Source organism: Pogona vitticeps, chromosome 3 (assembly GCF_051106095.1).
Source record: "Pogona vitticeps strain Pit_001003342236 chromosome 3, PviZW2.1, whole genome shotgun sequence".
Lineage (NCBI taxonomy): Eukaryota > Metazoa > Chordata > Lepidosauria > Squamata > Agamidae > Pogona > Pogona vitticeps.
The window spans coordinates 147,221,467-147,235,637 of record NC_135785.1 but is presented as its reverse complement, the minus strand read 5'-3'; the positions used below and the strand labels follow the sequence as shown (position 1 = coordinate 147,235,637).

At 38.8% G+C, this 14,171-nt stretch overlaps 1 protein-coding gene across 2 annotated transcripts in view; it reads left to right on the top strand.

Moving 5' to 3' along the window:
- The window catches only part of GPC6 (glypican 6), a 999,214-nt gene that overhangs the window by 917,588 nt on the left and 67,455 nt on the right, over positions 1-14,171 (top strand). Inside the window, exon 7 of one of the 2 annotated variants that reach the window (XM_072994686.2) lies at positions 1,311-1,340. The exons of the other annotated variant lie outside the window; for it this stretch is intronic. Within the exon in view, the coding sequence (XP_072850787.2) occupies positions 1,311-1,340 (30 nt within the window). The remainder of the gene's footprint in view (positions 1-1,310; positions 1,341-14,171) is intronic. 2 annotated transcript variants of the gene reach the window in all.

The window sequence follows — 14,171 nt, the reverse complement described above, 5'->3', positions numbered from 1 at the left end:
AAACCAAATGGAAATAAGGGCATAAAATTGTCATAAATCATCACAATCATAAACCGCAGTAGAGAAAAGTAGTGAGCAATGTAACATTTTTATACTCCAGTGGAAAACTATAATTACTGTGTGATTAGAAAGTGGGAATTTATCCTTAGACAGCAACACAGGATACTCTAAACCAGTTCCAGCCAGTAAGAATGTTTTTTCATATTACTTGAAGCAGAAGAAGACAACAGATTGATTGCAACAGAACCACAATGGGACCCAAAACAAAAGCAAAACACAGGACCTTTGGGGGGGGGGGGGGGACTGCATTTGAAGCTTCTTTGATAATATACTGTCAAATTGTTTTATATTGATTTGCCATATTACACACTCCAGTATATTCATGTCCAATACATACATAGCTGAAGAAGAGGACTGGCCAAGGAAAGCTCACATTAAAATAGAGCAGTTAGTCTTTAAGGGGCCACAACGTTTTTATCTTTATTTTTTATTTTCCCCTTGTTTTTGTCTGATATTCCAATTCAAGGCAGTATGGACTTTGTGGTCACCATCAAAGCACCAGTCTTTGTTAGAATGCATCTACAAAACAACAACCCTAAGAGGGTGTGTGTGTATCTAATATAGTCAGATGTGCACATGGTGGAAATAGACAGTCACATTATTCATAGCCTTTTATACAGATGGAGTGTCAAATGATGTTTGTACTGTATCTCCTGTATGAATTAAATGCCCTATATTTATTCCTCACTGCTTCAATAATGTCCTTCACAGGATTTGCTTGGCACTATTTTTTGTTAAAGTCTTCCTCCTTTTTGCTTGATGTCTTTAGTAGGATCAGAAATATAAAACAACATTTAAATTTAACCTAATTTAAGGACAAAGGGAAATAATGTTTCTGAATACTATTATTATGTTTGAAGAGTTTGTCTTCTGTACTTTTTCGCATGAACAGTACAGAAAAGTTAAAATATGTCAGAGGAAAAATTAAGTTACAAGTAGTACAGAGGTGGTTTAAGGCTAATTGAATATGTGCCCTATTGCCATCCATAGGAGGCATAATTAAATAAACCTTATTCACAATGGCTTGCTAATTCTAGCACATTATCTTCTTAGCAGCAGTTTTCTGTAACCTAATAGTTTGTCCTTGTTCCATAGTTTAATGTATTTGTATTAATTTTCAGTAACATTTGAATAGGTAAATACAATCATGCATATTTAAGAGGTGAGTCATACCCAGATAAAACCTAATGCTTTCTCTTGAACTCTTTTCTCTTTTCTCCCCCCCCCCCTTTTTCCCTTCTGCTTCCCAGAGGACTATCTGGAGGACAATGCAACATGGTGTAAGCTCTGGTATTCTTACTCTTGACTTTCATACCCATTCACCTGTTTCTGTTTCTACTGTACAAAACACATCTAGAATCATCTACTATGTTTCATTACCTTTGCTTTTCTGTGAAATAATTTCACTTAGTTGAAAGAAACCCTAATAATTAAGATGAATAGTTCAGGTTCTACTGATCACCCCCTCATTTCCTACCAGCATGACTTTATGGACCTAGGCCAGTTCTTCCCAACCCTGGGTAACCCAGGTGCTCTTGGGTTGCAGTTTCCAGAAGCCTTCACCGCTGGCTGTGCTGCCTGAAGCTTCTGGGAGTCTGCTGACCAAGAACACCTGAGTTATCCAAAGTTGAGAACCACTGATCTAGGCCATTTTTCCTAAACTTCTGATAATTAAAGAGGCCTTTCACCACCCCCCGTGTTAAATATTGAAAGACACTTCCAACTTATAATTATAGAAGTTTCCTTTTATAGCAGGACCAGAGAATGTGTAGTCCTCCAGATGTTGCTGGACTGGAATTCCCACAGTCTCTCACTATTGGCCAAGCTGGCAAGGGCTGATGCAAGTTGAAGCCCAACGATAACTGGAGGATGACATGCCCTCAAACCTGTTCTAGATGGTGTAAAGAAAAGCTCAGTTGAGTTCCTATCCTGCCTGAATCTGGCTTCTAGACTTCCCAGTAGATTTAGAATGTCATGAAATGGCAATAAATTATTAGTTATGTCATAACTGGTAGTGACATTTTTTACTGTTAGGAAGGAGGGAAAGTGCTTTTGATATTTTCAGCCTATGGTCCCCAAATAGCCTACCATGCATGTTGGCAGAGACTTGAAAGAAGGATTTGCTCCTCTACCTACGGCAACAAAATGCCCTGTCTTATAGGGCCAGCCCAAGGCAGGTTCCTGCCTAAGCGAAAGAAGAAGATTCCCACTTCAAAATAGAAGCAGACACATGGCTGGATCTTCCTTCAGCAATGTCCTGCACTGCAATTGGGCAGGGGGAGGGAGAGACCTGCTTGGCACACATGGCTCTTTGCTTGAATGCTGTTCTGTCATCTCCTAGAATCTGCTACCTGCGGCAACCTCCTCATTTTGCCTAATGGTAGGGCTAGTCCTCCTGCCTTCATCTACTCCAGAGACATCTATTCTGGATTTGTTTCTGTTCATTCAGGAGGCCCACAAAGATGCTATGCTGTATTGAATAGCCTAGTATGTTGCAGAATCCTCTGTGGGCGAATTTAGATGTGCAAGTGCCACTGACTAACTGACTGACTGACTGACTGACTGACTGATTGATTGATTGATTGATCCTTCAGCACAGTTTGAGAATGAGCAAAATACGTGAATGAATCAAAACAAGAATGAAGAAATAGATGCCATGATGATTCTAGAGGCTTCCTAGAGGCATTTTCATAGGTGACTGTGAGAAAGCAGATACAGTGGAACTTAGTGGACTTTTACTCTGATCCAGGCCTCTTAAGTGCTCATGAATGACATGTTTATTGTGTTTTAAAAAAAGCTTTCATAGCCAAACCCTCCCCCTTGTAGAAAATGTGTTGTTGTTACTGAGTACCAGTTTGGACTAGTATATTAAAATAAGCATTAATATATTTTAAAAAAACAGATTTTGCTTTAACAAAAGGATTATTCCTGGTTCAGTATGTTTATAGTTGCTCCGTAAATTATTGCTGTGCACTGAGTTGGAGAAATCCCAAATTCTGAACTGAATCAGCCTGATTTGGATCAATTTGTATGAGGTCTGGATTGAAGCAGAATGACCAAATCTGGTTTCTCTGGCAAAGTAAAGGAAATTTACAAATTGATTCAGATCCAAGGCACAGACAGAGTCAGGTGGGGAATAAAAAGCTTCAATCTACTAGTTTAAAAATAAAATAAAACTGAAGGTGCCTAGTACACAATCCCTGAAGTTAGCTGTGGGAAATTTGGTGAAACTGTTCTCCTCTTCATTGTCTATTTTGTCTCCAAATTTCAAATGGGTCAGTGCAAAGAGAGAGAGAGTTACAGCCATGTTAGTTTTCTCCACTGACTTCACAAATTTACACACTGGTTTGGATCCACAGCACTATTTGATTTGGATGAGGCATAAATCACTCCCGACCAACTTAAGATAACATTCTGAAGCCTGAAATTGGCCTCCAAACCAAACTCACCTATGTATAGCTGTGCTCCAAATGAGCTGAAACAGATGGGGCAGCAAATCTATACCAGGAATTAAAATTGTAGGTACACATTTATAAGCTTGCATTGATGATGAGATACTCCTTTTTTATTGTTTTTTAACCTATGGCCCAAGAGAGCCATTTCTGATTTCAGGGATGGATGACATGTGCTAGTTATAATTCTGCAAGATCTATATGGTACCCACATATGGATACATGTAGCTGATTAGAACTAGGAGGGGAGAGTATCAAAGCTAGCCTTTGTCGTATTAATTATCTTTTAATATCATACTCATTACAGCAAAATTACCAACTTTTACTTGGATAGGCAATATATATGCTCATTTCATATCTTTGGGCAATGTGTAATGTAGCCTTGAAAATAATTAAAACATAGAGGTCAGTATCCTATTGCTAGTCTCAATGAGACTGCAGACCCATTGAATTGATTGCTTAATGGTAAGCTGTAGCGGGCCACTCTGAAGCCTCTATCCACTCAGGCCTCCAGGAGTGCTCACTACTCTTCCTCTTCAACTGCTGCCACCAATTATAATCAATATTTAAAAAGGACAAGTGTTTCTTCCAAAACAAAACTTGTTTATTGATATAATAAAATAAAATGAGTAAATCACAGGTAGATAATCAAGTTTTATTTATTTGTTTCTCATTCATTGAACCACAAAGACTTTTCCTCACTGACTATTTTGGCTCACAGGCCTCCAAACATGCTCATCACTAACTCTCCATCTATCAATCTCTCCATCTAACCCTCTCACACCTCACACACCCCTTTTATATTTCAGCTCCTCCCCCTTCTGCACCACCCTCCGTCCCTTCATTGGCTGATGTTCCACTGCCTAGCTGTGACGGACAGGTGATAGCAGGGCTGAATGTTACATAAGCCAACATTTATATCAGTTTCAGGGTCTAGTCTAGATAGGACTAGCATTAGGATAGTGGTCAGAATGCAGAAAGTGCACTCACAATAATATGACAGATATGTTCCTAATGATGGGGCATATTTTATTCTGTTGAAAATCAATCCCCTTAGGTCCAGTCTTTCAGAAACTGAATGGCATAGATCGGTAGGGCTGAAGTCAGAATTAAGTGGGCAGAACACGGTCACACCCCCCCCTCCAACCCTCCCATCTCTTGCAAGTTTCTCAATCCTATTCCCCATTCATGGATTATTTTTCTGAAAGCCCTAAAGAACCCTTAACATTATTTTAAAAAAAATAAACAGAGGCAAGGCTACAGAAAATAAATCTACTTTAAAAGGAGGGAACAATATATGAAAAAGAAAAATCATCATCAGACCTTTGCAGGTACCTACTAATCCTACATGGAGAGTAAAATAATTCCTCACCCACCCACCAATCAATTAAAAAAAAATCAGTAAAGCACCTAAACATCAGAAAAGAGAAATGACAGCATCTGTTCAATGTCAGTCACCCAGCACAACAGACCCTCTGAACCTGAGCAGCACAACAGAAAAAAGGCAAAGAAGCAGCCATGCAAGCAGGCACTGGCTCTCTGGCAGAAAGAGCAACCAACAACAATACAGCACCAGGGACAAGAGAGAAATGCCCAAGTTATGCCTAACCAGCCACGACCAGCAGCGCCCACAAAACCCACAGAAACAAACATCTGTGGTCTTTGAGTCCAGCAGGTGGCGGCAGGCAAGAAGCAGAAATAATCCAAGACCCCTCTGAAAAAGAAGGTGGAAATCATCAAAGATATGGAAGGTGTAAAAAAAAAATATCCAGGAGGCATGCAGGAAAAGGAAAAAAGAAGTCCAAAGAGACAGAAGGGGGAATCCCTCAAAAAATCAAGGTATAAAGGGGCAGGGAAGGGGGATCCAAGCAAGCCGGCAATCCACAGAGAGGGCACCAGAAGCTCTGCGTACAGTAATTCCCACAGGAAATAGCCAAACAAAGAACACTCCTCATTGGTCTCCAGACCCTTTTACAGATTCATTTTGATTAGCTGCTGACAGCCCGCATGTTCTTGGATGGAAAATATTTCAGGCAATGAAGTAAATAAAGGATAACTCTGAATGATTATACAGAAAAGAGAACACACACAAAACCGCAAAAACTATACTATGTGCATGGAAATGGAAGAAAACCAAAATACAAAATTGTGAAGAACTAGTGGAAAAGATTATGCAAGTGGCAGAGATGGACATATTAACAGAAGCTTTGAAAGACACTTCAATCCAAGAAGCATCTGAAAAATGGGACCCTATATCCGTTCTATAACTTGAAAGCCAAATGTGATAATTTTAATTCAAAATAGTCAAATAACTCTAGTTGGAACTATATAGGCAAATAACAGACACAAAAGTCTTTTATGTAATGATATGTTTAAGTACAGATAATATGTGATAATATATAGTATGATAGTCTTAACCGACTAGATAGGCGGGATATAAATAAAATAAATAAATAAATAAAATATCCAGAGTTATTTCCCTTTACCCTTGAAATAAAAAATAAAATAATTTAAAAACAACAATCCCGCAAAACCTTAGTCTACCCCTCTTTCATAAAACATTAATAATTCATCTTTAGAGGCTCTCTTTTGTAAATGAAAGAGATATTATTTCATGTTTTGACTCTCTCATATAGACATCAGTGAAAATAAAATAGAAATAAAGAGTAAAAAAGACAAAAATGTGGTGATACTTTAAAGACCGACTTTTATTTTTATTTTTTAATGTGAGCTTTTGTGGTGGTGCTGCAGGTTAAACCGCAGAAGCCTCTGTGCTGCAAGATCAGAAGACCAGCAGTTGAAAGACTGAATCCACGAGACGGAGTGAGCTCCCGTCACTTGTCCCAGCTCCTGCCAACCTAGCAGTTCAAAAGCATGTAAAACTGCGAGTAGATTAATAGGTACCTCAGTGGGAAGGTTCCGTGTCTAGTTGTGCTGGCCACATGACCACGGAAACTGTCTTCGGACAAACACTGGCTCTGTGACTTGGAGATGGGGATGAGCACCGCCCCCTAGAGTCGGACGCAACTGGACTAAATGTCAAGGGGAATCTTTCCCTTGTGGACAAATCCACTTCATTGGACATAAAACATAAAGTGCCACCACGTTTTTGTCTTTTTTTGTCTTTATTTTTATTTTGTTTTCACCTATAATCTTTGCACAGACTAACAAGGCTACCTCTTCTACAACTACGCATTTAAACATGAAGGGCCCATCCCCACCTATAGTTTTAATACATTTAACTGGTATGACACAGTGTAGGTATGGAAACAAGCAAAGTATGTTAAACCTGCAGGTGCACAGCATGTCAGAGGCAGGAAGCAAGCTCTAAATGTACATTTTAGTTCTCAAGTTTCTGCAGAATGTAAAATAGAAGAAATAAATATTTTAACAGATTCGAATAATATCTAGCATCTCTGACACCGCAGGATAGATGTAATCTTTTCCAGAAATCATCTGCACAGCTATAGCTGGATGTAAATACAGAATATGTTAAAGAAGTAGGACCTTGCCAGGTATCAATCAAGCTTCCAAGCCAGAAAATAGCAGGTTCAAATGCACAGCAAAGAAGCCCATGATTTTCATGGCGATGTTTTCATATCACTGGGTTGCTAAGCCGCTGCAGGTGCCATTTCCTCATGCATTAAATAGGACCTAACACAGAGAAGATCATAGTAGAGAATCTGATCTTCTTTGAAACATACTTCTATCATTCACAATCCTTAATTTTGTATCTGTTTCTTTGCAGATGACAATGACTGTGATGGTTACATTTTAAAATGTTCTAAAGCACTTGTAGTCATGAGTAATCATTTGGGTCAAAGGTGGACAAGATCCCAATGGAATGGGGCTGCAATGGACACACATACCCAAGTCCATGAGAATCCATACTCCTGGCAGATCTTTGGTAAAAGGAAGTGCCAAAGCAACTTCCTGCATCATAAAGTATCTCCTTTCACACCTCGTCCATGCAGGAAAGGTGATGGGGAATTTGTTTTGTTTTTGTTTTATGTGTGGGGTTTTTTTAGCTTGTTTGTGGTGGTTTTTGTTTTGTTTGGCTTGGTAGGAAAAAAACAACCAGAAGTCTTGTGACACCATAAAAACTAACAAGTTTGCTGTGGCATAAATTTTCAAGGCACCTTGCTGATACCAAATAAAACTTGATTAGATTTTCTTTAAAACAAGATTCTTGGTTCGTTTTGTTGCAATATACAGTGGTTCCAACATGGCTATCCTTTAGGTTTTTTAATGAGGGTGGTAAATTTCAGTTGTGCCATTATTTCAGCGGTGGTAAAAGAGCTGTAATATCAGCAATAGCAATGGTGAATCAGAGCAGAGATAGCACAAAGCTGGCCACAGGAGCTACTGTATCTGGAGCCCATGTGTTGTCACCTTTCATTTCTTTTATGCATTTACTTTTAAAATGTGAACAATGATTCCTTATCTTTATCCTTGCAACAGCTTCTGAGATAGGTCACTGCTGTTTAGAAGAGGAATCGATGGTTTAAAAAAATATTTTTTTACATCTTGTCAAGACATTACTGTATGCATTCAGAAAAATTCATAGTGGCTGGAAGTGGGCATAGGATTGCGGCTGCAGAAACTGGCGCTGCCCCAACATGTCTAGTCCTACTGTTTCATTCCCTTACCATGTCACATGGCATGACATGGTTTGAACACTGGTTCTACTTCTGCTGGGATGAAAGGGGGTCAAAACTCTGTTCCAACCTTCCTATTCATTAAGAGAATGCTGAGGGTTGAAATGGCAATACTAGGCATATTTACAGAAGGAGATAGGATCCCATGGGTCAGTAGAACACCTCCATGTAATCCACTGCTAAATGAAATGCTCCTATAGCCACTGCCACAACTGCCACGCTATTCTGCAGTTTTATATTTGGGTCAAAAATCAGATCTTTTTTTCCTTATTTCTGATTTGGGTTGGCAGAGTCTAGGACAAAAGAATTCAGTGGGAGCAATAGCTCCTCTCCAGAAGTCAAATTTGACTGGATATTTGTTGATTCCTGATCCTAATAGCAGACTAACATTTGCCAACCTAGTTCAGAATTGTTCACCTACCAGCTTCACATAAGGCCAGAACCCATGGGTTCACATTATTCACAGAGCTTGGGAAGAATATTAGTATGAGCTTAATGACTCAATTGACCAAGGGAGATAGATGACTATAGCCCTATTCTGGTGTTATAGCCAGAAATAATGCTGGGCTTGAAGTGTGGTGGAGATGTAGCGGTGCAGGTAAACCCAGCCCCCAATTTCCCTTCCGTGGAAGGTCTCCATGTGTGCAGTAGAAAGTTCTGACACTGTGCCTGTAAATGTGTTCACTTGAACAAGCTTATAGCACTCAGCCATATTTACTACAAGTAGAAGCTAGCAGTCTACTTCTTCATTGCTCTGTTGCCAATTTCTCACTGCTCTACATGTAGAAAATGAGGACTATGAAGAGGAAAGACTCCATTATCCTTGGGTTTTTCCACATTTATTTATTTTGTTTTATTTTATTTGTTTTTGTCCCACATTCTCCTTGAAAGAACCTAAGGCAGCTTACATCATGACTGAGGTGGGTTACTGGTTTTCCAAGGTACCATCTCACATGGAGAGCCTTCACAGAAAGCAGAAGGTCTCTTCTTCAGATTGGTCACTTTTCATATGTGAGAGAGGAACAAAACTATAAACAGAGGGGAGACTAGAGCACCCTCCTTTACTTCGGTAAGTCTATTAAGTATATACTTTTTTGCGAATAATTGTTGCTGTTACCAACAACAATTGGACAGAGCTAAGAAGGCAGAACTCTGAATCTTATGAATGCTGTATGCATGTTCTGGTGTACACACCTATCACATACTCCTCAGACTTTCAGTAGAAAATAAAAGTATCTGAGAGACTACCTGGTAGTGAAAGGGGGTTACATTTGGGCATGAGACTTACATGGACACCCCTGTCTCTTCCATGCCGAAAGTTCGACATAGTTTCAGGCTGTGGGACACAAACAGAGCTTAAAGAGACATTTCTCTAGTAAAGGGACTCCTGTCTGAACATCTTCCAAAATGGAACTTGTTATTTCTGGTTCAGCTCCCTATGGGTGGGGTGGGTTTCAAGTCAATGAAAGTCACAGGGAATAAATACAGTATATGAAATATCTCAATAGTCTGCAAGACAGAAAGGAAATCTGAACTCTTAAGAGACAGGCTATAGAGACTATTGAACTCGTCTGAAATATCACAACACAGACAGCATTTAAATCCTAACAGGTTTTATACAGCCCATCTCACTAACGCACACATGGAAGTCTCCTTCTCGATTCATTCCTTTTCTCATTTCCTTTCTGTGCATCAGAGAGGGCCATATCATATGTGCATGCATGAGCATGGGGAGGAGGCCTTGGAAAAGTTACTTTTTTGGACTGTAAGGGCCAGAACCCCCAAGACAGAGGCCATGCTGGAAGGGCACTATGGGAGTTGTAGTCTCTAAATGTAATTTTTTTCCAAGTGCTGAGGATTTTTTTTAAAAAAACATGCCTATATGATTCTTCTCATTGGGTTAACATGTGTTTCATGATTCTGCCTTCTGCTTAGCCTCATTCCCTGCAAGCAAACATAAGAGGCTGTGATTTCTCACTGCTCGAGCAAAACCAGAGAACACCATTGGCAAATGACACACAATTGGGAATACAGATCTCATTTGACAGTATTAATGTTGTATCAGATAGAAGTCACTTGAGAATGGGGTGGGGATGATGTGTAATTAAATTTCTTGGCTTCAGTCAGAACTTATTAAAGGCACAGAGCGCTAGAGTTTCCAATGAAAAAGGCCCAGTTCAGTTATTCCCTTGGTACTACTTCTCCCAAGTCATTCTCAGAATTTTGGTTTTAACAAATGTACTGCTTGCGTAGCCAGAAGAGGAGTGTAGTGCACAGGGTTTTCACCTCTGAGATACAGTCATAACAGGAAGTCAGTTTACAGCCAAAGAAAAGTGATTTCCCAAGTCTAACATATTGTCTCTGATATATGTCTCTTTTGTGCTTAATGGACATTTAAGACTTTATGGACTTCTATGGATGTTACTAGTGCTGGGGGGAATGTGGTAGTAACGCTAAACAGATCGATTTATCTTTATTTCAAACCTTGCTCACTCTGTGATCACTGGAAAGAGGAAAATGGCAGCACAGAAATGGTACTGATATTATGAAGATGGTCTTTTTTGTGAATTTTTTTTTCTATTTACAGTAAAACAAGTATATTCAGTAAATCACAAATATGCTCAGAGCCTGAAAATGCTACCTTTAAAAAACTTCAATTCCCAGAATCCCTTGGAGACATCATAACTACTGGTTTTGGTTGAAAGGAGGCGGGGCCAAGATGGATGGAGGTTGCAAAGTGAGAGTTCTCTCTTATTTGATGGAGGTTCTGTAGGCTTGCGATAGCCTAAATAATTTTCCAGAAGAGGAAAAAATATTCCAAAAGAAGAGAACTGCTGTCTGAGAAGGGTGAGGGAGCCGGTTGTTACCTCCCTATCCCAGAAGATCGGCATTCTCTTCGGCAGGACTCTGTGCAGGTCTGAGAAATTGACATAGTCCAGAAGGCTGGAGGAGGATGGACGCACAATTATATTCAAGATCTACAAACACTAGTGTAATCAAATCTTCTGTATTATTATATTTGGGCTGAACATTTATAAAGTTACTGTGATATACGAAGATAGGTGGGAGTAGGTTGGAAGATTGAAAAGTAATAGTGAAGAAGCGGGCTGTGGAAGAGGATGGGAGGAACATAGAACATGGAAGCTTGTTAAAAAGAGATTTTTAACGAGCGGCTAAATTATTTCTCTGTAAAGTTCCCCCTTAGAGTCTTGTCCGGTACTAGTGAATATTATAGAACAATCCTGACAATTCAGAAGTTGCCTACATCCACTGGAAGCTTATTTAATGAAGTTTAGGTTTGGAGTGACACCTTGGATTATAAAAAGGAATAGACTGGGGTTTGATTTCCTTTCTTCTTGATTTTATTTCTTTTGTTGAGAGTGGATAGGGGATGGGGAGGAGTTGAAAGAATAATTTTTTTCTGGGGTTTATTATTTTTACTATTTTTATTATTTTAACTTCTGTCATTTATGAAAACCTGTGACAATGCTGGAAGAGACCTTTCTTTTTTTCTTTTCCTCCAGGAAGCTTATATTAAACAAACCTTATCTTATTTCCCTCTACTCAAGGTCTGGAAAGCTGCCCAGAACGAACCAGTTAGTTTTGCCTCTTTCTTTCTCTCTCTTTTTTCTTTTTTTCTTTTCTCCAAACTTAGACATAAATAGATATCTGAAGCGAAGCTAAATGGACTATATTTATTATACCTAGGTTGTGTCTTCTTTGGATTTTTTTTCTCTGTATTAATAATGCTGACTTTTTGTCTGATTTAACATATATTGGGAGATCTTTATCTGCTGGTTGACTGATTTGTGACTGGGTTTGTTGGCTGCCCTTATATCTGTTCATATATATGCATCCTTAATTTACTAGATCATTTAAAGCTGTGTAAGAAGGGACGGAGAAAAAGCAGCTATTTGGGAAGAATATTGAAGACTTGACACATAAAGGTCTTTATTTGTAGGTAGGTAGGTAGGTAGGTAGGTAGGTAGGTAGGTAGGTAGGTAGGTAGGTAGGTAGGTAGGTAGGTAGGCAGGCAGGCAGGCAGGCAGGCAGGCAGGCAGGCAGGCAGGCAGGCAGGCAGACAGACAGACAGACAGACAGATAGATAGATAGATAGATAGATAGATAGATAGATAGATAGATAGATAGATAGATAGATAGATAGATAGATAGATAGATAGATAGATAGATAGATAGATAGATAGATAGATACACAAAAATAAAATACAAACCCTGGGTTTTACAGTCATTTTATATATATAATATGTAAAATGAGATAGCTCATTTGGACAAGAAGTTTGATGAGATAAAGTCTGATATCTCAACCTTGGAAATTAAAGTATCAGACTTTATTAAGAAACAGGAGGACATAAGCCCACAATTGAGCCAAATAAAAGAGGAGGTAACAGAACAAAATCAAGAATTACAGAGGAGAGCGAAAACAGCAAAGAAAATGGAGAAGAAAGTGACAGAATTTCAGGAAGATTTAAGAAAGACGGAAATTCAACAAAAACCAACATGCGATATCAGTTATCCGAATCCAGAGGGAGAATGTTCCACACATCTCAAGAATTTGGAAGGTACTGGAAATCCAGAATGATAGTACATATAGGAATAAAATATTAAAAATAATGCAAGATAAGCAATATATAAAAGATGGAAGGAATAACAGCAGCAAGAATAGTATCCGTGAAACACTGGATGGAGTCTGGAACACCGCAAATACAGGAACTGATAGTAAGAATACTGGGAACTGAAGAAATTAATATGTTAACAGACTAGCTGAATCCAAAAAAAAAAAAACAGAAAAAGGAGCATTGGGAAACTTGGTGGTCACTACATATATGATCACAAAATAGTTAGAATGGTAGGCTGATATACAATCATAGTATAGGAAGAGTTACTTTTAAATACAGTGGTGCCTCGCATAACGATTTTAATTGGTTCAAAAAAACGTTATGTGAAACATCGTTATGCGAAACACCATTTTCCATAGGAATGCATTGGAAACCGGTTAATCCGTTCCAATAGGCACGGATTGCCGTCCTTAAGCGAAAAAACCCATAGGAAACATCGTTAAACGATACAATGTTTCCTCCATTGGAATGTATTGAAGCTGACTCAATACATTTCAATGGCTTTGCGAAGTCAATTTTTGCAAAATTAAGTGTGCCATAAAAGGGTCAAAATGGTTTTAAATGCTTGGATTAGCTTCTGCACCCTCTAAAACGGATGCAAAAGTTAATTTGGCTTTGATCTGACTTTTCGTTAATTTATGGTGAATTTTTCCCCCCAACTTTTGACAGCTGTCAAAATCTGACAGCTCCATTATCTCCTATGGGGGAAGAAAAAATTCACAAAAAATTAATGAAGACTCAGCAACTGTTCTAAATGCTTGGATTCGTTAGAGGACCCCCTAAGTCGTGTGCAAACCTGATTTGGCTTTGATCTGAGCTTTCGTTAATTTATGGTGAATTGTTTTCTCCCCCATAGGAAAGCATGGAGCTGTCAGATTTTGACAGGTCCATTGGTTCCTATGGTCCGAAAAGAAAAATTCACCATAAATTAACGAAAAGTCAGATCAAAGCCAAATCAGGTTTGCACATGACTTAGGGGGTCCTCTAACGAATCCAAGCATTTAGAACCGTTTTTGACCCTTCTAAGACACTTTTTTAATTGAAAAAAGAAACATCGTTAAGTGAAGCAGGGGACCTAAAATCGCATTCGTTATGCGAAGCATGGTCCCAAACTTCGCTAAGCGAAAATCGCCCATAGGAAACATCGTTATACGGTGCATATTATTTTCTAAAAAAACACATCGTTATGCGAATTCATCGCTAAACGAGGCAATCGTTAAGCGAGGCACCACTGTACTAGATAAATATTAACAGCTACATAATTAATAATTAGAGTTGCAAAATATAGGTCTGAATTTGGATTTTCCTTATATTCTCATATGTTATCTGGAACTACTCTTAGAAGGGATTATTTAGAATTATTA